General features: G+C 48.5%; 1 protein-coding gene across 1 annotated transcript in view; it reads left to right on the top strand.

Annotated features, from left to right (window-relative positions):
• LOC125402531 (polycystin-1-like protein 2) overlaps positions 1-19,740 on the top strand; it is an 86,400-nt gene that overhangs the window by 27,782 nt on the left and 38,878 nt on the right. The window contains exons 15-24 of the mRNA XM_087900450.1: positions 5,808-5,953; positions 6,531-6,722; positions 7,867-7,998; positions 9,518-9,700; positions 11,470-11,594; positions 13,019-13,145; positions 13,977-14,108; positions 14,963-15,182; positions 16,320-16,513; positions 17,560-17,790. Of these exons, the coding sequence (XP_087756576.1) occupies positions 5,808-5,953; positions 6,531-6,722; positions 7,867-7,998; positions 9,518-9,700; positions 11,470-11,594; positions 13,019-13,145; positions 13,977-14,108; positions 14,963-15,182; positions 16,320-16,513; positions 17,560-17,790 (1,682 nt within the window). The remainder of the gene's footprint in view (positions 1-5,807; positions 5,954-6,530; positions 6,723-7,866; positions 7,999-9,517; positions 9,701-11,469; positions 11,595-13,018; positions 13,146-13,976; positions 14,109-14,962; positions 15,183-16,319; positions 16,514-17,559; positions 17,791-19,740) is intronic.

The following is a 19,740-nucleotide window of genomic DNA, read 5'->3' as shown; positions in this document are numbered from 1 at the left end:
ATCCCTGTCCGGGAGCTGCAATAGAATCTCTTCTAGAATGGAGGGAGACTGGCAGGATAAAGGACTCTGAAGCCTTGGTCATGCCCAAAGCCCTGGCCCAGTCATCACATCAGGAGGACAGCATCCTACAAGCCCAGAGGACAAACTGACTTTGTCCCAGTATAAGGTATAAGAGAGGGTTAGATAAGAGACCCAACAGGTATGGACACACCGGTCATAGTCTTACACACACACACACACACACGAGAGCGAATGAGTGAGCAAGAGAGGGAGGCACCGCAGAGGGGCTAGAGCTAGCTGGAAAGACAGAAAAAGATCTGGTTCACAGAACCGTCAACACTTTCATTGACCCCAATTTGTAAATGGTAGCAGAGAATGATGGTGTCCCAGGACAAGCAAATCTCAAAGGACTTTTTTTTTTACGTAGGTTCTCAGAGGGTGACCATCAAAGACCCTACCTATACTGCATGACACCCCACGCAGCCAGCCATGTCCGTCACGACAACCACACCCCAAAGAGCAGTGAACATGAAGAGAAGGGTGTCTTGGGGCAGCCCCTTCCATTTACTGCTCTATTTTGGTGGCTGCTGGTTCTCCCTGTGGCCCTGGGCATCTGGGGATTATCACGGGAGCTCTGTGTGGGCCTTAGTCCAAGTGAAACTTTCTTCCAAACTGAGGCATCAGGAGTGGTGCTGGCACACTCCGCAATATCCTGCCCCAGACACCACATGACATACACAGTGTACCTTCACTAGGGAGAGGTGGGCGGCAGCCCTTCTAGGGAGCATCGTCTTCATTGGATGCCCCGTCAAAAAATGCGCAAATGCTGGGCTGGTAAGAAGGTAATGACTGGGTCCGAGTGTGGAAAGAAAATGGAAGCCCAAGCTAGGCAAGTAGGCTTCATTCGCAAATGACTCCCCTCTGTACCCAAAGGGAGAGGCCAGATATCCCCCTTTGTCTCATCCCCCATCTCATACAAGTGAGCATGAAGGCAAGGAAATGTGATTGGACAGCGCTGACTGTTCAATAAAGTTAATAGCTTCGTGATTGTCTGCACACTGCATGCACAATGACTGCAGACTTCCGTGAGGTGCGGGTCTCCTTTAAGAACCGAAAGATAGTCATCCATTCACTTACGTGTACAGCATACAAATGCCAAATGCCACGCTGCGTTCTGGGTGCTAGGCTTGTAGCATTGGACACAACAGAGAAAATTCTTAACTTCATGATCGTTAACATCTAGTGGTAGAGACAACTGGCATAGTTGAGACATAGCAACTGGAAAGCTCTCTGAAGGTGCAGTGGGGCAGGTCGGTGGCAGAGTGATTGTCTGGAGGGCTTATATGAGGGAGGCGCCGGAATCCACCCCTACACTGTAAAACCAAACCCTGAACCAACACTGCCACCAAAGCGGGTGGCTCATGTCTACAATCCCACCCAGCACTTCAGAGGCTGGGGCAGAAGGATTGCTGTGAGTTCAAGACCAGCCTGGGGTCCATGGTGAGTTCTAGGCCAGCCTGGACTGCAGAGTGAGACAATGTCTCAGAAAAGCAAACCAAGAGCAGAAACCCCCCAAGCAAATAACAATAAGCAAACAAGCAAGGGGCTGGCTCAGCGGCTCAGTGGGTACAGGTGCTTGCTGCTCTGGACTGGGACTTGAGTTTAATCCTCACACTCACACAAAGGTAGTAAGAGAGGACCAATACCTTGAAGTTATTCTCTGCCCTCCGTATGTGTGCTGTGGCATGTGGGTATAAACACACACATACCTCTCTCACATCACTCACGTACACGCATATCACACATCACATACACACTTAAGAAGATTAAAGCAAACAAACCAAACACACCCACCTAACTCACGTGGCTGATTCTGAAGGCTGTGGAGTTTTAGGGGCTGAGTTTCTCTTCTCCCTGCTGCTCTTCCTTTCTCTCCCCCCACTCCCTACCTTCTTTTTGTTCGTGTGGTAATACGGTTTTACCACACTGTAAAAACAAAAACCCCAAAACCAAAACAAATCCGCCTGGGACTGGAGAGTTGGCTCAGTTGCTAAGAGAACTCGTTGCTCTTCCAGAAGACCCAGGTTCTATTCCCAGCACCTACATGGTGGCTCACTGTAGAAAGGAGCTGCGGGCAGGCCTGCTTTTCATCCTGCCCGGCTCCTGCATGGCTAGCTTAGCCCCAGAAATAATAACACACAAATTGTATTCATTTAAGCACTGCCTGGCCCATTATCTCTAGAGAGTTAGTTACTGACTAACTCTCATATCTTGATATTAACCCATTTCTAATAATCTGTAGCACCACGAGGTGGTGGCTTACCGGAAAAGATTCAGCATGTCTGACCTGGTGGCTGGCTCCATGGCATCTGGCTCATAGCCCTCTTCCCAGCATTTTGTTCTGTTTACTCCACCTACCTAATTTTCTGTCCTATCAAGGGGCCAAGGCAGTCTCTTTATTGACCAATGAAAATAACACAATAGACAGATAACCCTCCTCCATCATTTCCCCTTTTTCTGTTTAAACAAAAAAGAAAGGCTTTCATTTTAACATAGTAAAATTACACATAACAAAACAGTTATCAAGCAAGAATTACAGTCACAATATTTATAACTATATCTTTATCATAATAATGGAAAACTATAACTACGACTATCCATTCTTTAACTCCATCAAAGACTCCAGAAGGATATAATACTACCTAAGTAAACAAGAAGCAAGCAACTTCCAAAACTCTAGAAATGACAGAGACATCTCGCTGCCTGGCCAGTCACCCAAAGTTCCTCTGTATCGTTGGGGCACCCATCTTCGGCCTTCAGGCCCATAATATCCAGAGACATTTCCATGAAGAAGGAAATTTCAAAGGCAGTTCAGTCACTATCTGCTGTGTCCTGCAGAATATCTCGCAGACTCTTTCATGAATCAGGAACCCTGAAAGATCATCTCACCTTTAGGCAAGTTCAGCAGTCCTCTCTCTGCGGGTTCTCTGTGTCCAGTTTATACAACAGTCCAGGCAAGAGCAGTTTCTTGCCAAAAATGGCTATCAAACTCCATAAGGAGCCTCTTCGATGCCCATCTTCCTCTTGAAGTAGATTGGTGCTGCCAGGAGCAGACGTGTCTCATTGTCATGAAAAGTCCTAAGTTATTAAATCATTAAATGCCATGTTCTGTAGTCTTTGAAAGATATGAAAAATGCATATCTGAAATATATCTATGCACCTCTAGAAAACCAAACTAACATTACTACAAGCTTGACTATTATCGATAATTATCCATTAACAACCTCTATTTTCTAATTATACATTACATTTTTAAAATGAACTACACAATCACAATACATCAGTCAAGATCAGAAATATATATACATATAACAAAATTGACCTTAAAATACATACCAATGAAATTATTCATATCTATATCATATCCCCCTTTAAATGTAAAAGAACATTTATAAACAATATTTGGGAATATGGATGTAGTTATTTCTCTCCAAACTTCTTCCTGCTGTATAGGGGCGCAGTTAATCAGGTCTTTCATGGTAAGACCTGTCTGCCAGGTTCATCTCAGTTGGCAGTTGAGTGAAGTAATTTCTTGAGGGTGTTCACAGCAACCTTTCAGGAGGACGTGGTCTATCATACCATATTGGGATAGAAGCAATCCACAGGGTCTCATCCTCTGTGAAAACAAAAGAACCTCTTTCCAAAGTATCATATCCTTAGATCCAAATTCAGAAGTCAAGGTATTTTCAACATATCTATCTTGGATTAGTTCAGCAGCATTTATAAACAAATACCTTTTAGCAGCTGTTGCTCCTTCCTCAGCATTCAAACAATTCAAAGAGAGCATAATAGCATACAGTATCAAGATTCTCTGTGTATTTTCCATCTTTATGCAGCTTTATTTTTAACCTCTATTTCTTTTATTTTTACTTTTACTTTTTGACACAGGTTCTCTGTATATCTTTGTCCTGGAATAACTCTGTAGACCAGGCTGTCCTTGAACTCACAGAGATCTTTCTGTCTCTGCTCCCCAGTGCTGGGATTAAAGGCATGTGCTACCACACCTTGAACTCAAAGATCCTTCTGTCTCTGCCTCCCAGGCATTGGGATTAAAGGTGTGTGCTACCACACCTTGAAGTCACGGAGGTCAATCTACCTCTACCCCTTGAAGTCACAGAGGTCAATATGCCTCTACCTTCTGGGCATTGGGATTAAAGGTGTGTACCACCACACATAACTACTCTCTTTTTACTTTAAGAACTTTAACTTTTATCCTGCATTTATTTGTAACACACTATAAACCATTTAGAGGTTTTCTTCGTCTTTGAATCTCTCTTTACTGTATATCTCTCTTTTTCTGACCACATGAGTCTTTAATTTACCAAGCAATATCAGTAGGACTAAAGCCGTGGCTTTGACAGCTAGATCCAGCCCATTATTTTGCTTTCCATCATCATGGCTGAGGTACCAGCCAGAGCTGTGTTCACTGCCACAACTCTATGGCATTTCAAGGTCCTTGCCAGCAAGCTGCAGCATTCTGCTCACAGACCACACTCAGTCGGACTGCCTGCCTGAAAGAGTCAGAGTTTGCCCTGGCAGGGCAGCCCAGAAAGATGGCATTTTAAAACAGCGCAGCTTTTTTTTTTTTTTTTTTTTTTTTTTTTTTTTTTTTTTTTTTTGCTACGGCTGAAAACCGAAAAGCATGCATTCAGTTTTTCACCAACACCGTTTAAGTGTTTCGTGGCAGGACCTCTTAATGAGCTACAAAGTTTTGCAGCTAAAGCTGAGTCAGGAAGCCTCCCTTAGATGAGAGTGCTTGCTTGCTCTAGCAAACAGAGCAGTCCTGAGAAATTGCTGCTACCAACAAAACATGCTTTACTCTATTTGTTCCCAAGATTTCTCAAGCTTTCTGTGGATTCAGTTATCCACGTTGGCGCCATCTGTAGAAATGAGCTGCGGGCAGGCCTGCTTTTCATCCTGCCCGGCTCCTGCATGGCTAGCTTAGCCCCAGAAATAATAACACACAAATTGTATTCATTTAAGCACTGCCTGGCCCATTATCTCTAGAGAGTTAGTTACTGACTAACTCTCATATCTTGATATTAACCCATTTCTAATAATCTGTAGCACCACGAGGTGGTGGCTTACCGGAAAAGATTCAGCATGTCTGACCTGGTGGCTGGCTCCATGGCATCTGGCTCATAGCCCTCTTCCCAGCATTTTGTTCTGTTTACTCCACCTACCTAATTTTCTGTCCTATCAAGGGGCCAAGGCTCACAACCATCTGTAGCTCCAATTCCAAGGGATTTATTACCCTCTGCTGGCCCCTTTAGGGATCAGGCATGCGTGTGGTACACATATATACATGTGGGCAGAACAACTATACACATAAACTAAAAATAAATTTTGGACTGGAGAAATGACTCAGGGGTTAAGAGAACTGGCTGCTCTTCCAGAGGCCCTGAGTTCAATTCCCAGAAACCACGTGGTGGCTCACAACCATCTCTAGTGGTAGTCAATACCTGCCTCTGGCGAGCAGAGGAACGTGTAGACAGAGCACTCATTTAAATAAATAAATCTTTAAAAAATAATCTTAAAAATGTTTTAATTTAACCACCACACACACACACACTAGTAAATGAAGAAGGTTCTTCAATTTTTCATACGCTTTAGGGTAATAATTCCACAGGTACAGAAACCAGTGGATTCCCAGAATGGCTGCCACGCTGCCAATAACTGAGGCTTCTCTGGCCCTGTGACCAGGAGCTGGCTCTGCTCTCCTAATTGCTTTATTTCCACTCTGCCAGGTTCCTGCCTCCACTGTGGGCCTGAACCAGCACTCCCCGCTGTGTTCCTACCACTTGGGAAAGAGAAGGATGGCTTCGTCCTGACCGTGGTCATCTCTGTCACCAATCAGGCAGGGGACACACAGCAGACCCACGTGGCCGCTAAGGTGGGTGGTAGTGATGGCTGGTGTTTCTCTCCTGGGAAATGCCTCCACCCAGCTGAACCTCAGGAACCACGCGGCATGTGGAGGCAGCCGAGGGCATGGGTGATGAATCTCCTATCCACTCATTCCTTCCGCAAGTGTTTACAGACTACCCGTCCGCCGTGCGCCAAGTTCTGAGGATACAGCCGCGGGCACATGCCTTTGTATATCTTATGACTTAGAAGCCAGAGTATGGGGGAAGTCCTGGGAGCAGGGGCAAGTTGGAGCAGAAGGGCGGAGATCACATGACAGAACTCTGGGTCCGAACCTGGAGAGGTCTCAAGAGAAGTTCATGGCTGGGAGGCAGGTGCAGGTGGGGGATGGGTAGGATGAAGAGGGCACCTGGAGGTGGAGTGTGGGTTTGCCCCAAAGATGCGGTGTTGGAAACCATCAGCTGCCCGGTGCAAACGGGTCCAGGTGCCCTCCAGTCTCAGGAAGCGCCCGAGAGCCTTTACTGGGCCTCCTCTGCCCCAGACCCAGGACTTTAGGATCCAGTTTCTTGAACAAAGACCGTTGAGCCCGTTTCTGGTTTCCCCGTCAGGTGGGCCGTGGGAACACAGGTAGCGACTATATGACATTCCAGGCTACTGTGTCGGAGAGAATCTCCTCGGCTCTGCAAGATGAGCACGGCGGTGAGCAGTTTCTTCACTTTGTCAAGGCTGTGTCCTCTGAACTTAACCAGGAGGACCAGAGCACAGGCTCTGGGCAACTTAGAATGGATACCAAACGGAAGGTGCGTGAAGTGGGTCCTTTAAAATCTACAAGCGACTTCTTGGGGGTGGGGGTGGGGCTCATGAATCAGAAAAGTCTTGAGTGTCTCCCAGTGGTCACTGTCACTTCCTGCTTTAATTCTTCCAACGAGTGGCATAAAGTGAAGAAAATATCTTCTTTATGGGCAACCCTCTTTCTCTGCCCAACACCATCGAGTCACAATCTTCTGGAAGCTGAAGGGGATTTGAGAGCCTCACTCCAGCTCCCTCATACTAAAGATGACAGAACCGAGGACCAGAGGAGGAAAGTGTCAGCATGCCTCGGCCAGGCTGAGAACTTTCTGGAGGCTGTAGGGGAGAATCTGCTCCTTAGTGTTTCCAGTTTCTAGAGGTCATCGTCAGTCCTAGGATCCTACCCTAACCCCCTTTTCCGTGTGTGTGTGTGTGTGTGTGTGTGTGTGTTTGTGTGTGTGTGTGTGTTTACATAGGCTGTAGGCAATGGAGCTTAGTCTTCATTCTTTTATTTTGTTTGGTTGTTTGTTTTTGAGACAGGGTTTCTCTGTAGCTTTGAATCTTGTCCTGGAACGCGCTCTGTAAACCAGGCTGACCTCAAACTCACAGAGATCCGCCTGCCTCTGCCTCCTGAGTGCTAGGATTAAAGACATGCACCATCACCACCACCCAGCTAGGTCTTCATTCTTGCATACTAAATATGTGACATCATCAAGCTACCAGCACCCCCTTACTACGTTTTTGAAACCCTCCCCTCTCCACACAGCCTCTTCCCACCTATGCACACGTCACCGATCTCCTTCCTCGGTGTTCCCATCTCTGTCTTATGGAGACCTAGTAATTAATTATACCACTCCCACCTGTAGCTGCCAAAGGATCTCCCCACGTGAACCACGTGAAGCGCTGAGCTGAACCATATCTTCAGAATGATTTTGTCAAAGCACCTTTTTTTTTCCTCCTGCGAGGCAACTTGGTCACAAGTTTCAAAGGTCTGGATGTGGGTATCTTTTGGCCATTATCCTGTCTGCTCTACCTCCAAGTCTACAGAGCCCAGATGAGCCCAGTCATTCCTGGGACCCCAAATTCTCCTGCAAGGCCTCTATGAAGCCTTTGAAATTATCTTTCCCTTCCTGGCCTTTCTCCCTTTGTGCCAAGGTCAGAGAGCTTGTGCTGAGATCGCTGTCTGTGCTCGCCACTGACCCGGAGAACATGCAGAGGGTGCAGGGTTTGACTGAGGCGCTGAGAGAGGTGACCCGCCGTAGCGAGGAGCTCACCTCGGTGGCTCAGGTGAGAATTTCCAGTGGCCGGGCTAGGCCAAGGCACACATTCCTCCATGCTCTGGGTGTGGCAATCCATTAGATGGAAGAAGTCCCTCAGTTATTGTACTGTCCTTCATGGGCCCACGATAGGCTCCAGCGCCTCACTCTGGGCTTATGACCAGTATGTTTACTGTCCACTTGTGGGCACCAGTGGGAGCACCTGGATCCTAGTCACCTTAGGTCCCAAGTGTGTGCTCAGATATGGCTGCTGCCCTACTGTGTGTCAGCCTACCGCACAGCTGCTGGCTCCTGTGCTAGCCTGGGGTCTCCCTGATCCCCACATTCCTCTCACCTACTCCCATGGCAGGGGAGTCACACAGTGACTCTTGGTGAGGAAGCCCTGAGCAGGACTAAGCCCCAAGTAACAGGCTTGTACCTTCTGTGTTGACCTCTGACCCTTCCCTCTCTCACTTCCCCACTCCTCTAGAAAGTTCCCTAGGATCAACTTCAAAATCAATGACTCAAACTCAAACTTTTGCTTCAGGATCATCTTCCTGAAGGATCACAGCCAAGTACCGTGTCCCTAGGGTTATGGCAGCCCAGGGTCAAAATGAAGTCACAAAGCCATGGAGAGGGAGAAGCACCCTGGTCCTGTTCAGTCGCTCTGCTGGGGGTGGGATGGGGGTAGGATGGGGAGGGGGGCACTCTCCTCACAGATCCCCTGAAAGACTGGAACCCTTCCCAGGCCCTGTGCTGTTGATGAGACACTTCCTGCGCCCACCACGTCTGCTCATTTGTCTGTTTTATGCGCACCCCGCTAGCCATGCCCCGCTCCCCACTTCCGCGCATTTATACTTACACTGATTTGCTCACTATTCTACAAACGCTTCGCGAGTGCCTTTGTGCGGGGGCCAGTGTTGAACTCACTCACACGTGGACCTGCCCTCGCGGTACTTTCAGGCTACTGGAGCACCTAGACATGAGACAAACAATCTCACAAACACATAAAAGCATTGCAAAACTGGGACGGTGCTACGTCCAACTATCTACCGTCCACCACCTACGTGTCCTTTCTGCACCCGCCCACCCTCCGTACAGACATCCTCTCTGTCAACCTCTGACTCGTTCTCCATTCCCCCCACATGTTTTTCATCACCCACCCTCAATCCATCTATTGTCCATCTGTCCTCCATCTATCTGTCCTCCGTCTGTCCTCTATCCATCATTTTCCTTGCATCCTTCTCATGGCCCTAGTCGGTAAATGTTACCAAATGCCTGTTATGGCTTGGATATTATACAAAGTACTCTGGGAATGACTCAGAGGCAGACCAGGTTTCTCTCCCAGAAGAGCCTCAATCCCAGGAAAGAGGGAGGAGCCAGTTTGAAGTCAGGCTGTTTATGTCTGGCCCTGGTCTACTTCTTCCCTGGCTTCGGCCTCCCGTGCACCACCCCTCCGGTACACTCCTTACTCTCTGAATGGCCCCGTCCCAGGCAGGAGCTCACAGTGTTGTTGTTTTTTTTTTTTTTCCTTTCTTGGGTGAGCCCAGCGGGAGGCCAGTCAGGTCCTGCAGCATACTGCTGAAGCTCTGTTGACAGCCAGTGCCAAGGTTCGTCCTGAGGACCAGAGACGCCAAGAAGCCATCAGGGCCATGTTTCAAGCTGTGGGGACCGTACTGGGAGCTTCCCTTAACCAGGGATCTGAAGAGCCTACGGAGGCCAACAGCAGTCAGGTAGGTGCAGCCCTCACCACACTGCATGCCTAGCTTCTGCTTGGGTTGCGAGTGGATCTTTCTCGACAGCTGACAGATGCAGGACAGGTGCGAAGGTTACACACTGAGAGGAAGCTTCTCAAAAGCAGAGTGTAGGCACACAGAACAGGGTTCCTGCATTCAGTGAGTCCCATCTGTCACTTGGGAGCCAAGTCATCCAAGCATCCCTAAGCCTGCTTCCCTCGTCTGTAGCTGGAGCCACTCTGTCTCGCCCCCATGCGCTGCCCATTGGGCGGCTTACCTGAACCACATTGCAAGTCTGGGCAGTGTCCAAGCAGACAGAATGTCTTCGGGAGTCACCCTCTAGCACAAGAAAGGAAGGATAGGTGTGGCTTCCAGAGTCACTGGTGGGCCTTAGGAGTACTGGCTCTCAGGACAGCATCATGGCAGAGCCACAAAGCCTAATTTGATGTCAGCCGCTCCACAGCCCTTCCTCCCATGGGCCACCTTTCCTATTCTAAAAGAACAGAAGGACAGTCACATGCAAAGACGCAAGGTCATTCTCTCACATGTGGCCACACGTTTAGATACTAAACAGACTCCCGTGCTCATCCTTACACATTCATACACACACCTTACACACGCTTCACAATTACATATGCACAGCCACACAGGCACATGGCCATATACTCATGCACATACCTGGAAGCCCCCAAACACACATACTTTGTACCATCAATCACATACATACAGGCATGGATATACATCCTCATATGGCAACGCAGTGGCATATAGACTCTTATGGGTAGTGTCAACAAAACAGTAACTTGTCCATGCACACTCATTCGTACTTAAACACGTGCCCTCAGATCAACTCCCAAATTCAGTCATATACACTCATGTTTTCACACACTAGTGCTCACACCGACTTACAATTACACACTCAAACACATACATACATACATACATACATGCAGTCACATCTCAAATACAGTCATGGACACCATGGATACACACAAACACAAATACACAGAAAGACGGACAGACACACACACACATACACACACACACACTCTATTAGGTCCTCTGCTAGGTCCTTGCCCTAGCTTTATTTGTCATCATGAGAATGTGTCTAACAATTTTTAAACATTTGTTTATTTGAGGGGCATACATGCCATAGCATGCATGTGGAGGTCGAGGAACAACTCATGAGAATTGATTCTCTCTGTCCACCACGTGGGGCCCTGGGATGGAACTCAGGCCATCGGGTTTAGCTTGCGGGAACCTTACCCATTGAATCAACTGACTGGTACCAAATGTGTCGTCTCTGGGGGTTTGGATGGGGCAGGGAGCTGAGCTTGCCTGTGGCTCTTACCTCTCCTGGAGCAATATGTGGGCCATGTGTGTACATACCTGCAGGACAGAGCCACACAGCACAATGGCTCTTCATATGGACCCTGGAGCCAAATTTCCCAAGAGCCTCGTTTCACCTCACCAATATTTGACTTCCCACATCACCTCTTCTCTGTGTTCTCTCCTCTACCCTTCTGCCCAGGGGATGGGAAGCTCCTGCCTCACGGGGCTGCTGTGAGTGCGGAGGAGCCCCTGGGAGTCAGACAAATGCTTTGGACTTCTTGTGGGTGCCTGCTTTGTCCATGACCTGCAGGGCTTTTTTGTCTACTATTTCCCTGTCTTCTCCCAGTCCCTGCTAAGAGTCCCACAGTAACCCCGCGACAGCAGTCAAAGGGGCCTGTGGTGACGTCCACAGCAATATTCTGCTTCCTTTCCAGGCTCACATCGTGGCCCAGCTACTTCAGGTTGTAGATCATTTGCAGACTGCGCTCCTGCTGGGGACATTGCCAGGGGGCCCTCCAGCCATCCTAGAAACCCCCTCCATCTCTGTGTACACAGACAGGTACAGAGCTGCGCTGCACATGCCCAACAAAGTTGACGCCTTAACCCTCATACTGAACTACATGAGGCAGGACCCAGAGGCCAGTCTCAGGGCTGGAGAAGTACTTGGACCAGGCTTGGTGTGTGGGTGTCATGGAGTCTTTCCACCATGGAGATGTTTGTTTGGGACAGAATGGGAACTGTGGAGAGCTAAGCCCAGTGTTAGTCACCTGAGTGAATCTTGAGAAAGTCCCAGGAGAACTGTGCAGGTAAGGGATTGAATGAGAGGGACCACACACGTCATCCTCACTGTGTCCTGGGTGGTCCTGGCTAACTCACTGTTTATAGAGAGCCTTGATGATCCCAGACATACTTGCCTGGGAGATTTCCCCAGGAAGGTTTATCTCAGTTAACACTGAATGGGGCTTGGGGACACTTCCTGTTGTGTGTGTTTTCCAGGGGAGTTACTTTGAAGTATTTATTATTTATTTGTTGAGACTGGATCTCGCTGTGTAGTCTTGGCTGACCTGGGACTAGATACGTAGATCAGGCTGGCCTCAGAATTGCAGTGGTCACCCTGCCCCTGTGGCAGTGCAGGGTTTATACGCATGTGAGCTACCATGGCCAGCGGGGGCGGGGGTATCTACTTTAATTCACCCAGATATAGAGACAGAACAAAGAAATAATTCCATCTACGTTAACTTGGTATTTACTGGGGTTAGTTACAGGCAACTTATGTGTGGGCCACCATTGAAGGAAAGAACCCCACTTCCCAGCAATTATTACTTGCTTATATATTCTTAGGAAAGGAAAGGGCCTTCTGTGTCCCCTGAGCCTCACAGCCTTGTGACCTTTTTTGCCCTTCCATAGTGGAATGTTAATGGGCCCAGTCTTGGAGCCATTAACTGATCACAGCTATTCTGAATCAAGATAGTGAAGATCATGTCCAACCCAGAGGAAACAGACAGACAGACACACACACACACACACACACACAGGAGGGGGGCTCCCTCGCTCTGCTCCAGTCCTCAGCTCCTCAGACCAGGGTTGCTCTCTTGGGTCTCAGTGACAGATTGCATTAGCAGTATTAAGCTCTGAAAACAGGTTCCAGTTCTTATCAAAGGGGACACGGTCAATGGACAGAAAAGATGGGGCCGGGAGCTCATGGCTTCAAAGATCTAGGTAGGTAGCAGGGAGAAACTTGGAGAAACGATTCACCAGCCACCTCAAGTGCTGATGCTATTCTAGGGATGCAGTTCTAAACAATTCTGCTTGTGCGTGGACCTCCAGTCCACATGGGGGTACCAACAGCGTTTGATGAGGCTTCTGTTTGAAAACAGCCATCTCCGACTGTAAAGTGGAGCTCCACCCCCTCCTCCTAGTGCGCAACGGGGTTCTTCCTCCTACACCAACTTTCTTTCCTCCCTATTCTCACCCTGTGGTCAGAATACAGCCACGGAGTTGGCAAGGCTCTTCAGTGCACACTACCGCCGTTGACTCTGTGACCTTCACCCTGCCTGCCGCCACCTCCCTCCGCCCCATGGAGGACAGCCAGGAGCCTGTGGACATAAGGGTAAACCAGCATTGCCTCCTTTGAGACAACCTTCATAGTGTGCAAAGTGCTGGCCCTTCTACTTGCTCACTGATGATGCTAGCAGCGCCATCCGTTAGAGAGGAGGTTCAGTATCTCGTTTAAGCCATAGCCAGGAGCACAAGTGAGCTCAGACCCCATAGCTCTGGACACCTAACTCCATTTATTCCAGTGGGTTGTGTGCTTCCTCCAGTGACCTTGGCGTCATGAGTTGTTGCGGAGTAGGCTCTTCTGGCTCCCATCTGTAACTCAGACAAAGAGGGAGGAAGGGAGGAAAGGAGAGACTCACTATGTAGTCTTGGACCTGGAATTTACTTTGTAGACCAAGCTGACCTTGAACTCACAGAGATCTGCCTGCTTCTGCCTCCCAAGTGCTGGGATTAAAAACACTGCTACCATGCTCTACCTCTACCTCTGTATATACTTTGAATAAAGTCAAGGTTGCTTATAACAGTTGAAACAATGTAAACGCTTTGCAAAACAGCTAATGAAAACTTGCTACTTTGGAGAATGGCAAGAAAAATAAGTAGCCACACAGACGCAATTTTTTCAAATATTTCCAGTCCGCATTTAGCTGAATCCACAGACATAAAACTAAAGAAATGAAGACCTGCCTATGTTGACTCTGGGGGAAGAAAGACTTGCTGATTCCCCGGGGCCAGCCCTCTGAGACCACATCTCTGGAAAGCACAGGCAGGCTTCTGTATCCACCCCATAGAGCAAGAACTACTCACCCACTCCCAGAATCTCAGTTCACACAGGGGCCTGGTCCTCTCCCACCCCTCATCAGTGCTTCTCGCTCTTGGCTTCCAGATGATGAGTTTCTCACGGAACCCCTTCCCTTCCCGAAGCCGATTTGATGTCAGCGGAACCGTTGGCGGACTCCGTCTGACCAGCTCCAGTGGCCACCCCATTTCAGTGAAGAACGTGACGCAGAATATCGAGGTAGGCTCTGGGGTGTTGCCGGAAGTCGGGTGGCACTTGGCCTTCTCTTCAGCTTGTTTTGGTACCAAATGGACTAGCTGTGAAAACAATGACTAGAGAAATCACCCAAAGTATCCCTTACCCAACTAAACATCACATTCTACTTAAGACCATGCCTATACCCAACTAAACATCACATTCTACTTAAGACCATGCCTATGTGGCCATTCACACATCTTTGGTGTATGACACGTTTTCCTGGGAATTTAAATCTGTTAGGTGGAATTCTAGTCATTGCACAAATGAAATGTTCATTTTAAAGACACGCAAAGCAGCCTTCAAAATGCTGTTAGCTTTTCTTTGAACTTAAGGAAGAATGCCAACATCCCAGGCTGCAACGGACACTTAGATTCCTTGAAGAGTTTACGGACATTCCTAGTTATCCACCGTTTTCTCTCAATGCCTGATCAAAAGTCATGCAGGGAAGCCACCATCCTCATTCGCGGCTGCTGCGAATGTGCTATCAGGGACTTGGCAGATAAGATGCAGTTAAGGACCTGGAGATGAGTATTTGAGTCTGGATTGCTCAGGGGCCCAGTGCAGCCATAAGAGACCTCGAAAGAGGGAAGCAGAAGGGGGCAGTGTTTGCTGTTGATGACACAGTGAGAGGTTGGGGTGATGGGAGGAACAGACCGGAAACCTAGGGCCACAGGTGACCTATAGAATTGGGAAAAGCGGGAAGACAACCCCGCCCCCATCGAACCTGCTGCAGAGATCTCCCTGTGTACATCAGCCCTATGACTCCACAGGGCTTTAGATGCTCATTGCTTGCCCTGCCCCTCTGTCTGGTTGTAATTCTTTGTTTCTGAAAACAGATCCTGTTGCCGCGGATTTCAGAACACAGTGAGCCAACGATGCTGAGTCTGGCCACCCCAGAAACTCTGTGGGTGAATATGACTGCCAGGGAGGCAGCTCTGGGGATCCAGCTACACTGGGGACCCGACGTCCCACTCACACTCAGTCTGGGCTATGGCTACTACCCCAATGAGACCAGTTACGATGCCCAAACACACCTGCCTCCTGTAGCTGCCACAGGTAGTCAGCTTCCTTGGCTGTTTCCTGAGGGGCTTCCTGGGTGTGGCCAGCTTCAAACTAAGGTGTCAAAGAAAAAAAAAAAATCAAAGAGCAAGACCAGGGAGATGGCTCAGTCATTAAAATATAAGGATCAGAGTTCAATCCTGAGAAACCACATTAAAAAGCTTGATGTGGTAATCTATGCCTGTGATCCCAGTCCTGGGAGGGGGAGGATCAGAGACCGAAGGGCCCCTGAGGTTCATTGACTGTCAGCCTCACTGAATCTGAAGCTGAAGTGTGGAGAGATGGCTCAGCGGTGAAGAGCGCACATTGTTCTTGCCCGGGTCCTCATCCCGCATGCTGAGTGGCTCACAATCCTCCCCCTGTAATTCCAGCTCAGGGAGGATTCATGCCGCTGGCCTCTGTGGGCATCCGCACTTACATACACATAACCCGCACCCAGTGCACATAATTGAAAATAATCAAAATAAATCTTTTAAAAAATAGAATAGGGTAGAGCAGCCTTGAGGAAGATATATAGTGTCAGCCCCTGGTCTTACACATGCATACATGTAGTATGTACACACACACTCAGCACATGTGCACACACACACATACACACACACAATTATTTACTTAAAAAGCAAAGAACAAATTGCTTGCCTTCTTTCATGAGCTGATGTTATTAGTGTTAATTTACTCCCTTTAGGTAGTAACATCTAGTGCATGACATGGAGATGCAGGTGCGCCCACAAAGAGCTTTCTGGAGCCAGCTGTGGAAATCTCCACATTCCAGATATGAGCAGAGAGGGTCAAGCCAGGTGCAGAGCAATCCCAGCACTTGGGAAACTGAGGCAGCAGGACCAGTGGACCAGTAGGGCCAGCCTTTGCTACATGGCAAATTTGAGGGTAGCCTGGGCTACATAAGACCCTGCCTCAAAACTATAAAACAAATAAAAAAGAACACAGAAGTTCAATAATCAGTCTGATATCACACAGCTGATAAGAAACAGTTACGATCACTTCACGTCCTGCCGTGTCCCTACACGCTGAGCAAGGGTACTCCTGGGATAACGGAGGGATCTTGAGGTCTACATCCCTGCCACGTCACCTTGGTGTCCTCTAATTTCAAGGAGACCAGAGCCTTGTTTCTTGCAGGTGAGCAACCCACATGGATCCTGGGCCCAGAGGACCTGCCCTTTGGGGAAGGAATCTACTATTTGAGAGTGGTCCCCAAGGATGACCTGGAGTCTACCTCTGGCAGGAACCTCACAGTTGGCATTACCACCTTCCTGTCACATTGTGTGTTCTGGGATGAAAGCCAGGAGACCTGGGACACCGCTGGGTGCCAGGTAAGGAAGACAAGTAAGCTGGGGAGGCTTGGTAAGGTGTGTCCACTCTTGTAGGGTCCCCATTGGAGCCTCTGGTACAATACTCATGCTTCTCCGTGGTGATCTGCGTATGTCGTTCCTGTGCTCGGAATATCCTCCTTGCCTTCAACTAAGCCCATTGTCTTGCGGAAACTTCATGGTCCTGACTAGGTCAGATTTCTGCTCTGAACTCCGATGCACTCTCCCCATGCCACCCTGCTTGGCAGTGTGGTCCCCAACCTCTCCCCTGAGGCCATCCCAGGAGCCAGGAGTGCTGGAACAACTGATCAGGGAATAAGAACAGGGCTGATTCAGATGGCTGCCCCCTGTGCATGGGGCATGGCAGGCCAGGGTGTCACTTCCCAGAAAATGACCTCAGCTGTGTCCTGTGTTCGCCTTTCCCTGCATTATTTCATCAGCGTCTCAGACACCCCAGGAGAGCTGCAATGTTTCCACTGCAGCAATGAGACAGTGGATCGAGTAACTTGATGGACTGCCCCCAAACCTCACACACATTATGTGGGGGGCCTGTACCTCAGAGCCCATCATCACTGGCCTACACAGCTAGTTCCAGGACAGCCAAGGCTATGTAGTGACACCCTGTCTCAAAAAACCAAAGCAGAATACACAACAAACAACAAACAAAAACCAATCCCCAGTACAATGAACAGTAAATAATCTTCTCTGAATTTTAAAATAAATTTTCGTTTTCATTTGTGTGTGTGTCTCATAGCCTTGACTGTGTAGCAGCGGATGACCTTGAACTCCTGATCCTCCTATGAACACCTTCTGGTTACAGGTGCCACACACCTGTAATATCCAGTTTATGTGATGCTGATTAAACCCAGAACTTCATGCATGCTAGGCAAGCTCTCTACCAACTGAACCACTTCCCAGTCCTAAAGATATGTAATGTCAACCGGAGGATGGCTGAATTTGTGGATCCAAAAGCCTGACTGAGTGGGGTCCACACTGAGGTGTTCATCGTTTCTCTCCATTTCCAAACATAGTCTCTTTGGGGTTTACAGGTAGGGCCACGAACCACCACCTCCCAGACACACTGCCTTTGCAACCACCTCACCTTCTTTGGAAGCACGTTCCTGGTGATGCCCAATGCCGTTGATGTCCACCAGACTGCGGAGCTCTTTGCCACTTTCGAGGACAACCCAGTGGTGGTTACCACAGTGGCCTGCCTCTGCATGGTCTACGTGCTGGTGGTGATCTGGGCCAGGAGAAAGGACATACAGGATCAGAGCAAGGTGAGGTGCTGGGTTCCTGGGAAGGGGAGTAACGGGGACTGTAGAGGACAGAGCCCAGGGGTTGCTCCAGCCCTTAACCTCTGGGATCATCTCAGGCAAGCTGGCCTCTTAGCCTAGCATTTCCAAAACATCCCTTTTCATCAAATTATCAGGAAGACTGTGCTATTGATCATCAGCTGAGTACTCACTAAATGTCAGAGACAACCCTACTTATGTTCACAGCAGCCCGCAGAGGACGGTACCTCTTGTTGGGATGGGAGGTCTCAAGGCTACCCTTATGTCCGTAACTTGTCAAAAAGACTCAGAACTCAGAACAGCAGTTGAAGTAATGGTGATGGTTTATTACTTTGGTTTGTAGGTGTATGTATGTGTGAACCTGTGTGTGTAGGTGTCTATGTGATGCGCATGTATATGTATGTATGTATTGTGAGCCTGTGTGTAGGTGTCTATGTGATGCACATGCATATGTATGTATGTGTGAGTCTGTGTGTAGGTGTCTATGTAATGCACATGCATATGTATGTATGTGTGAGTCTGTGTGTAGGTGTCTATGTGATGCACATGCATATGTATGTATGTGTGAGTCTGTGTGTAGGTGTCTATGTGATGCACATGCATATGTATGTATGTGTGAGTCTGTGTGTAGGTGTCTATGTGATGCACATGCATATGCATGTATGTACATCTGAAGACCAGAGATGACATCATGTGTTATTCATCAGAAATAGCCCCTCCTTAGTTTTTGAGATAGGGTCTCTCACAGGGACCTGGGGTTCACCAAGCAGGCCAGAGTGACTGATCAGTGAGACCTGGGGATCCCTCTCCAGTACGGGGATTAGACCTGTGTATCACCATGCCTGGCTTTTCATGTCAATCAAACTCAGGTCCTCACGTTTGTGTGGCGCTTTCTAACCTGGCCCATCTTCCCATGGCTGATACGCCAAGAGGACTCAGTTGAAAGAAACAGAGGGCAGAGAGCGCTGACTTGATCTGTCCTGCTGATGTATGCAGATGGTGCTTGATTGTCTTAGAGATGACACCTAGCCAATATTGCTAACCACAAGCTCACCGAGTTGGGAGTTGGGCACAGAGGTAGGAGTAGTCAGCCCACTTGACCAATCCTGGTGATGCAGTCTCCAGCCTCAAACACACAGTGTGTCCTGAAGTCCCACCATAAATCCTGTTGTCCTCATAGGCTGAGTGACATGGCCAGGGCTTCCGGTATCCAAAAACTGCCTTATGTAGGGTACGCAGGAGTCACCTCTAAGGTGGTGATGAGCACAGACTATGAGGACAACCTCCCATTTGTTTGTTTATGGGGTCTCATGTAGCCCAGGCTAGCCTCAAACTCGCTATGTGTCTGAGGGTATCCTCAAACTCATGACAATCCCCTACCTCAGCCTTCTGGGTGCTGGGATTGCAGGATGAATCTCCTCGCTCTGTCTCAGTCCTTTCTTTGGTTTGGACACCTCAAGTTCACTGAGCACACCCTGGATATCATTCCACCCATCATCTTAAAGAGAAGGCAACCAGGAATCAAGAAGTCAGTTAATTGGCCTGAAGCTGTTAGAGAGGAGCTAGATTTTAACCTAGATAGAGTTCATGGCTTATACATGAACCAAGCAAAAAACTATACCAGGAATCGTTTGCAACGATAATTAATAAAGTCATATGGAACATGGGGCTGACCTTCAGGAAGTGTTTGTGGGCATCTGAGGGAATGCAAGGGCGCAGTGTGGCAGAGTCTGGAGCTGTCCATCTCTCAGTCTCTCCTCCCTGGCAGCACCACTAGGAATGCCAACACAGAATGGAATGTTCGAAAGTGACACTCAGCACTCCTCCGTGAGACCAAACATCGATACCTAAATATAGGGTTGGGGCTGGCGAGACAGCTCAGTAGTTAAGAGCACACACTGCTGGGCCTAGTATAGTGGAGCAAGCCTTTACTCT

This window comes from Myodes glareolus, chromosome 22, assembly GCF_982192425.1.
Source record: "Myodes glareolus chromosome 22, mMyoGla1.1, whole genome shotgun sequence".
Lineage (NCBI taxonomy): Eukaryota > Metazoa > Chordata > Mammalia > Rodentia > Cricetidae > Myodes > Myodes glareolus.
Note: the sequence above shows the minus strand (reverse complement) of the source record. Positions and strands in the feature narration are given on the sequence as shown.